General features: G+C 38.0%; 1 protein-coding gene across 2 annotated transcripts; it reads right to left on the bottom strand.

Annotated features, from left to right (window-relative positions):
* Positions 1-2212: 2212 nt before the first annotated feature.
* On the bottom strand, positions 2213-7933 carry cbx2 (chromobox homolog 2 (Drosophila Pc class)). Of its 2 annotated transcripts, none has more exons than XM_082164655.1 (5): positions 7779-7933; positions 7659-7702; positions 5350-5415; positions 4207-4294; positions 2213-4101 (listed from the first exon to the last, which is right to left on the bottom strand). In XM_082164655.1, the coding sequence occupies exons 1-5, from the start codon at positions 7860-7862 to the stop codon at positions 2755-2757; spliced, it is 1629 nt and encodes a 542-aa protein (XP_082020781.1). In that variant the 5' UTR covers positions 7863-7933; the 3' UTR covers positions 2213-2754. The 2 variants fall into 2 exon arrangements, with proteins under 2 accessions (XP_082020781.1, XP_082020782.1); XM_082164656.1 differs by having other exon boundaries at positions 4207-4276.
* Between the last annotated feature and the right edge of the window lie 637 nt (positions 7934-8570).

The raw sequence follows: 8570 nt of genomic DNA, 5'->3' as shown, positions 1-8570 counted from the left end.
ATAGGTTGTGGAGTAGCGTGAGCTTTGACGCCTCTTGTGGTTCAAACAAACAGGGCTGGGCAACAAACTCAAGCTCCTCTGACATTTCTCCTTAAAAATTCTCGTTTTAGATTCTAATTCGTGACTGGTGTTTTGGTTTTCTCTATCCTCTGCGCTTCTGCGTTCGTCATTACGTTGTGCGTCGGGTCAGGGGTTAGTCTTTCACCGTAAATCGATGCGTACGGCCGTCTGCCGGAAGCTAGGTATTTTAGTCGATCAAATTTTAAATATGGATATTTTTCTTACACGAACGCAGAGAAACATAAAAAATGAGATCTCTTTACTATCTCAGTTTTTTCTCTTGGCAGTTTAAAGTCTGCTTTTTTAGATGTTTCTCTTGAGGAAAAGACCCCAGTAATCTCACACGTCTCAACAGTAGCCACATTGTCACTCCTCTTCAAATTACGCAAATTGAAATTGCGAATTGAAAATACAAAAACTCCCATATATCGCAAAAAAGTTTTTACGCTCGTATGAGGTGGTTTTTCAAGCAATTCAAAAAAGGAATATTTTGCAAAACTGCAATGGAAACAGTTTTTTCGCATTGACAGGTCATTGCTTAAGAAAAAAATGAACATTCTTTAAAGAAGGTGCGGTATGTTTGGACAGAAGACGAGACAAAAGTATTACAGGAATACTGGATTCTAAACAACAAAGAATTGCTACAATTTATCAAGACCTTGAATCAGATATGAGGGAGAAACGCCTCAAAAGAGTCGCTCCCAAGTATAAGGGTCTTTCCTTGCCATTAATGCTGGGAAAACACGTATATCCTTCAATTAAAATAATGACATGTGCGGTGGCTGAAATATACGTAAACTTACCAACATCCATGCCATCATTTTTGGAATGACTTTAGATGCATAACATCGGTTATGGAAACGTTGTCATTCGTTTTTTATCGACATTTAGAAAATATCGCAATAGTTTTGCGCAAATCTGTAATGGAAACGCGGTTAATGTCTCAAAATGTGCTCATATTTGCAATCATTTATCAGAGATCTCAATATGAGCTGTTCTCTACATTCATTTCACAGCTCTATATTCGTACTGGATGACTGAAATTTGTCTGTTTTATTTTCCTCAGGAATTTTAGAAGAAACGTTTGACACAAAGTTGAGTTTACTGAACAAACTAAGCAGGTAAAGTCACTGGAGCAGTGAAGTTGAAGCCCGTGTGAGGTTCAGGGAAGGCTGTGCGCCCAGACAGACCACAGTAGAGTCTGTTTCAGGAAGCCGCCTCTTGGAATTCTGGGAAAATTAAAGGGCTTCTAAAAACTTCTAAACCTGTGTAATTAAACGGCCTCTCAGATGTCCAGGACTGTGGAGGACATCAGACAAAAGACAGACAGCAAACACCAAACATGTGAGCTGCAGATACACTCTTAGAAGAAAAAGAAAAAAATATCATACTCTGAATCTAATTCTCCAATTAAAATAACAAAAAATTCTTGAAACAAGATATTTGAGAAGCATCTCTGCATACGATATTAAAGCTTGTTTTAAATTACGTAAAATTTAGTTTATTTAGTCTTACTGCACTGGTTGGTCTTTTCATTTGTTTGAAGTATAAACAAGTTAAAAATAAGCGAAAGGCAAAATATACTTGTATTAAAGACAACCTAAAATAACAAGTCTGAAGATCTTGTGCAGTGTTACATTAATCTTGTCTTTAGGATATTTGGATATTTTAACTGAAGAATATGTAAAAAAAGACTCATAAGTAAGAAGTCATTTTTGCATTCTATGGACTTCAATCATTGTAATATAAAATATGTGGTAGTCAGGGGTGTAGTAACTATTACAACATATCAACCATTAAAAAAAAAAGTTTCGAATTCAAATCAAATCTTTTTTTCTTTTTTTTTACTTTGCATTTATCAAAGAATCCTGAAAAATGTATCATGTATTCTTATTTTATGTAGTTTCCACTAAAACTGTGATCTCAAACTCTCCACTGTCTTGCAGAGTTTATCTCCAAGCTCACCTGCCTGGAAGTTTCTAGTAATCCTGATTAGCTGGACCAGGTGTGTTTAATTAGGGTTGGAGGCGATAAACTCATTTAAACTCACATTTTGAAAAATCGTATCGTCATCAAACTTTTGCTCTTGCCATTTTTTCCTACACATTCATGCTCTAAACTCTAGGTTTGATTCAGAACAGACAATGATGAATTTTGTATAAAAAGAATCTTTACTGTGTTTCAGCATGTCAACTAACAACAAAAACCTGTAAGAAATAATAATAAATAAACAGAGAACTGTTGTGTAGTATATAAAAAAAAATGCCCACATTCATTCTAGAAGGAAAAACAAATCCTCAGTTATAACTGTTATCAGGCAGAAAGAGGACAGCTTAATAAACAGGCACCTTAAAAGATGTATTCTGAGATTCGGCTTTAAAACACTTTGGATACATTTGTTCTGATTTTCTTCTTTACTAATACAGTACTCAGAATCAACATCAAGAGAACAAGAAACCAGCCCTGCTGTGGAAACCAAGATGAATGGTCAATCATTTGTTCAGTAACATATATTTATGCTAGATTCAAATTAGGTGAGACGATACATGTCTCTGATTGAGCTGTTCTTCAGGAATTGGTCTACTCCAAGAAACTGACCAACTAAAACAGTTAAAACAAGTAAAATCCATTGAAGATTCTTTCGAAGCTTCTCCCGATTATCCCCAGAGTAGCTGCAGTTTCAGTTGACGACATTCAATAGTTACGGATGTTAAAAAACCCAACGCTGGTGGGCGACTCCTTCACCGTCACAGTGACCAGGTTTGCAGTGACGTCGGTGACAAATACGTGCTCTATCAGGCTCTTCGTCGGCCTCCAGTCCTGACCCGCCTGCACCGAGATGGCCAGGTCCCGGTTGTCCCTCGGAAACGAGGAATCGTGTTCAGAATCGGAGCTGCTTCCCTCTTCTCCGGTGCTCAACTCGCTCAGAGTCTTGCCTTGTTTTCCAGCATCTTTAGACAAGGCTCTGTCTTGCACCGGTTGGGAATCTCGACCCTCGGTCGCTGGAGTCTGTGCCAGAATCTTATCCGCTCGACCTTGATTCTTCTTCCCGAGCCTCTCGGACAAATCGTCCGCTTTGGATTTCTCCCTTTGCGGACTCTTTAGGACTTGTTGGTTGGTCGTGAACTTACTAGGGACGTTCGGTGCAGGACTCTGCTCGTGTCTTGTGTTAAACCCAGAACTTTTCCTGCCCGGATTAGGGGAACCCTTCAAGTAGGCACTGTCGGTCCCGTTACCCTGCGCTGTTTTGTCAACACTCTGTAGATTGAGCGCTTGAAGGCTGGAGGGCGTTTTGAGTGACGAAAAGGAGCTCGATGGAGATTTCTGGAGAGATCCTGCTGATCTTTGAAGAAGAGTCTGGTCCAACGCCTCCTGTTTTCTCGGCACATTTGGAGAGAGTTGTGGACAGGTTTGTCCATTGCTGCTGTGCACATTCAACGCAGCCACTCCTGGAGATTTGCACTTAGGCGTTTTGGGATCAACTCCTCCGCTGCCCATATCCGAGACCGAGAGCTTGAAATCCGAAGCGGATTTTGTTTGTGCCAGCCGACTTAGTGTAGGAGGCGTCGAAGCGGACCCTACAGAGCGTCCGAGGGAACTTAAAGAACTCTTCTGGGTAAACGCACCTCTGTTTTGCAGTGTCATCGGCTCCCTTCCGGAGGTTCGGTTCAACCCGGTGTAGGTGAAGCTTGCGGGCATGAGCGGTTTCTTTATGCTCCCTCGGAGGTCCAAGTCTCTGGAAATGGGCTTGAGAATCTTCCGAGGACCTTTGGCCTGACGCAGCGCCTTCAGCTCCGGAGGCAACGCTTTCCTCCCTCGCTTCTTCTTCGGCGGCTCCGGCTTGGCCACCACAATCTGCGCTTTCTTCTGCGGGACCGGGTGATGCTCTCGTGGACGAGGACTCTGCTTCGGATTCCTGTCGGTATCATCTTCGTCGTCATCGTCTGAAGAAGAGGAAGAAGAGGAGGAAGATGATGATGAACCAGAAGACGAGGATGATGAGGACGAGCTGCTTGATTTGGAGACCACTGGAATGGTTTCCTGAGAAAGGAACATATAGAAAACGATATGTAAACAATTACATAATGTAATGCGCAAATTGAGTTTTTTCAGTAGATCTGGGGCTTTTTTTGGTGACAAACTTACCAGTATTTTTCTGGGTCGTCCACGAGGCCGTTTCCCCTTTTTACTGATCAAGAGTTCCCGCTCTTGCTCCCTAAGAATGGATAAAAGACTTGTAAAAAAATAATAAAAATGCAAAACTTACAAATTAGCAATATTTATGTCCAATTCCTTGGACAATTTATGTTCATCCTACTGTCTTTGCTATCATGAAATTGTATTATATATGACCATTACAGCCATTCCGCAAGTTTATATACAGTAATTAACATTTGAAGTGGATCAAAAAAGTTCATCAAAGTTGTCCTAAGACAAGAATGGGTATTGTTCAAAATTCATGTATAACTTTGATGAAAGGTTTTTATCCACTTCAAATGTTGACTACTGTATATTGTACAAGATTATTATTATTATAAAAAAAAAATTAGCAAACTGTCTTGGTTAAAATATCAAGAATGGCAAAAAACAGTGGGCCGATTGTGAAATTCATTTCCTGTTTTTATGAATGAACATTTACTCGTCCTCACTTCCTGTTCTTTCTCCTTACTTCCTGTCAGAAGCCTCTGTTGTTCTAGTTTGAGCAAAAAACATCATATTTCTTTTGTCTTTGTTTTTGGTGGATGCGTTAGCAAAAAGTGGTGTTTTCAAAACAAAAAAAATCATCATTGTTTGTGCCAGACATGAATGACACCTCAAATGTTATTTTAAGTGATCAGACTTATGTTTTTTCCGTGGCAAACGATAAGACAGGAGAAAAAAAATTAAGGATAGACCCGAGCCATATTTCAACAAATATCCCACCAAAAACGTAAAAATCTAGTTTTAACTTAACAGTAGAAAGTTGGTGTCAACATGTGGTTATGTTTCTTGTGTAATCCAAGTCTGGTTTTCACACGGATTCTTCATAAACTGTGAAACCAAAATGTTGACAGAGAAAACTAGCTCTGCTGAAAATGTTAACTGTTAAAAATGTTAACGATGTTTGATTTTCAGTCAGTCTGCAGAGGCCCTCGTGAGCCTGGACACGTCTGCAGACCCTGAATGGCCTGTGAATGGAGACCCATTTACACCCTCCCAAGCGTTGCAGCCCATATTGTTTGCACATGGAGAAAAGGGGGCGTCTCTCTCACACACAGGCCTGCTCGTCCAATGGGAGAAACCTCTTACCTCTTGTTAAACGCTGCCAATAGTCTCGGGTCAAGAAGGTTTTCCTGAGGTTCCCAACTGTTATGCCTGAAACACAGACACTGGCATCTTAAGCATGTGAGTAGATGACATATAACATGCTCATGATAAAAATAAAGAAAGATGGTTATGTACAAGGTAAAGTGTATATCTAAGTTCCATAACTTATTTATTTTATGTTTCACACCATTTTAATCTCATTTTCCTGCGGTGCTGTGTGACAAATTAAGTGGTAACACTTTACAATAAGGTTCATTTGTTAACATTACTTAACTACCTTAGTTAACATAAACTAAGAATGAACTGCACTTCTTCAGCATTTATTAATCTTAGTTAATATTAATTTCAACATTTACTAATACATTATTAAAACCAAAGGTTGTATTTGTTAACATTAGTTAATGCACTGTGAACTAACATGAAAAAAACAATGAATAGCTATATTTTTATTAAATTAACTAATATTAACACAATAAATACTGTAACAAATGTATTGCTCATTGCTAGTTCATGTTAGTTAATAAATTAACTAAGGTTAACTAATGAACCTTATTATAAAGTGTTACCAATTAAGTTTTAGACGTACAAATATTTCATAGTCTTCCAGTTAATATGAATTACATGCACATAAAATGCATGTATAATAAAGCATTGCCAAAAACTAGTTTATATATATATATATATATGAATTACAGCGTGTCACACACTTAGATTGAATCAGCATAACCAAGCATGCAAAACAAGTTATTTGTGTAGCAACCCTTGAAAACCATTTGGGTACCAATTTTGCATCTACTACTGTAAATGTAAACAGAAGGGATGTGGAGTAAAACTGGACTTTAGTTAGACATGTTGGCATTATATAGTAGAGGGGAAAAAAAGATAAGATGAGAGTTTACTTTAAAGGGCACTTCAAAGAGTCTGGACCGTCTGGATTTGATTTACAACAAAAAGTAGTGATCTACCAAAATAGACTCTCTTAACCCAACATTACTAAATCAATGGCATTCGTTTTACTTCCATAACTACTACTACTTGCAATGAGAAAACAATGCAGGACAAGACTTGATTTTTTTCCATCAGCAATTGTTTGGATGGTGAAAAATATCAGGTAGTAACAGGTGGTTGAATAATAAGAGAGCCTGGAGACATCCAGTCACAAAGAAAAGTTGTTTCAGAGGTGGAGAAGTTAATACATTTTGTTGAAAGAATAAGAATAAAAATAAAATCTTAAAGAATAGCGTGCACATGTAAATCAATCATGACAGACCGTCAAAGTGCTAAGATAAGTACATCACAATTTTTAAGTGCACAACAAAAAACAAAGAGTATTTTATATTTATAACTTATACTGTGAAATATATCAAATGTTAGACTAAACAACGAGAATTCACCTCTCCTAAAACATCTACAGTATTTTAGACACTTTCAGTGTCATTTTGCACAGTGTCAAAGTACAGTTTATGACCCTGCTTGATCAAGTAATAATAAAGATTCTAAAATAGATGGGAGTTGTAAATAATCAATGAAGCAGATGGAAGCGCGCGCGCGGGAGGTGTGGCTCGTGTGATTGACAGCTCAAGTGCCCATAGACAGGGCAAAAAGGGGGCGACAATGTAACAGAGAGCAAGAGTGGGGGCATTAGGGGGGTTGGGGGGCAGCTGGAGTTTTTAAAGAAAAAAAAAAAAAACTCGAAACAAACCACGCGCTGAGCGGCGCGAGATCAAACCGCTTTCGTTACACAAGAACAAATTGTTGCAAAGTAACAGAATGCGTTACAAAACTGATCCAATGTAACGACTGCTTCATAACAACTGACCGACTCTCGAAACTCAATACATGATGTTTATCACTGAAAACGAAAATAAACCATAACACTAAAAATATTGCACGCAAGTTTTTTTCTGTTTCGTTCGATTTTATTTTGAACAATCGCGATAAGACAAACGAACCCAAACAAACAAAAACAAAAAGTAACTTGGAGGACAAAGAGAAATGCAGCAAAACGAGGCAAAGGCGAGCCGATCTGATGCAGTGTGATCAAGTGTGATACAGTGCACAAAATCACGCGTGGACGCGAAATTAAACGCGCAACACGCTGTTGTTGTTGTTTTCATTGTTTCTCCCTCTCTCTCCCCTTTCTCGCGATCCACATTCAAGGATGTTTACTGGCACCGTGAGTAAAACAGCGCTGCATTAGCAAAGTACTAGTCTATATGGTGCATATATAGTCAACATATATACTCTCACACACATAAAAAAAGCCAGTATTTGTATCAGTTCTCACTTACTTGGACGACCATCCTCTCCACTTGACCAGATACTCCAGTTTTCCCTGTGGAAATCAAACACGCGTTGAGGATCACGATTCACGCGCGCTGAATGTGTGTGTTTGTGTGGATGTTTGTTACCTTCTTTATGCGTTTGTTGAGGATACACTCGGCATCAAAGACCTGCTCTCCCACCGCGCTCAGCTCCTCCATGACTGTTCTCATCTCATTCTCATCTCGTTCTCCGTGACCGACGTGTGTGTGTGAGAGAGGGAGAGCACAGGGCAGAAGGGGGCGGATACGCAAACGCGCAGGAGCGCTCACCCTGGCCCTCGGAGGACACCGTCCACGTGACGTCACACATTTTTTAAAGAATGTGAGTTTTTGGTCAACAGCAGAAATTATGTCTGATAATCTGATTTAGTTATAGTTGTTTCATTTTGATAGAATTTACTAACATAAAGTATTTCATATAATGTGCAAGCCTAAATTGTGTTAAATTATGTATTTAAACTTTATATAATAAAAAAAATATAGGCTATATATAGGTATTTGCATGGGTATTTTGTTTTTTATGTTTATGTCTTGTTTAGAACTATTAAAAGGTTGAATTAATAAAGTCAATAAAGAGTGATTTTTTTTTAATACAGTGCACGATATATATAATACGAATTATATATATATATATATATATATATATATATATATATATATATATATATAATTTGTATTATTTCAATAAGACTCTTATTGTAAAGCATACTTGTAATACATAAATACATAAAGGTTACTAAAGTTGAATTAAATGATGAGGTACAAGTAATGTAAATGAGATGCAAATTTAAATGTTATAAAAAATAGAGCTACAAATAATTATATAATAATAATACCTTATAAAGATAGTATATTGAATAAATCAGACCATGAGCTCAA

The sequence above is a fragment of the Leuciscus leuciscus genome (genome assembly GCF_965113295.1).
Source record: "Leuciscus leuciscus genome assembly, chromosome: 1".
Classification (NCBI taxonomy): Eukaryota; Metazoa; Chordata; class Actinopteri; order Cypriniformes; family Leuciscidae; genus Leuciscus; species Leuciscus leuciscus.
This window is presented reverse-complemented; position numbering and strand designations above follow the sequence as displayed.

Excerpts from the sequence above, each read along its gene's own strand:
- cbx2 (XM_082164655.1), bottom strand. The coding sequence starts at position 7,862 with ATGAGAACAGTCATGGAGGAGCTGAGCGCGGTGGGAGAGCAGGTCTTT. Across the intron at positions 4,295-5,349 it reads TTGGCAGCGTTTAACAAGAG|TCTTTTATCCATTCTTAGGG; the intron begins GTAAGAGGTTTC and ends TTTTTTTACAAG. Across the intron at positions 4,102-4,206 it reads GACGACCCAGAAAAATACTG|GAAACCATTCCAGTGGTCTC; the intron begins GTAAGTTTGTCA and ends TTCCTTTCTCAG.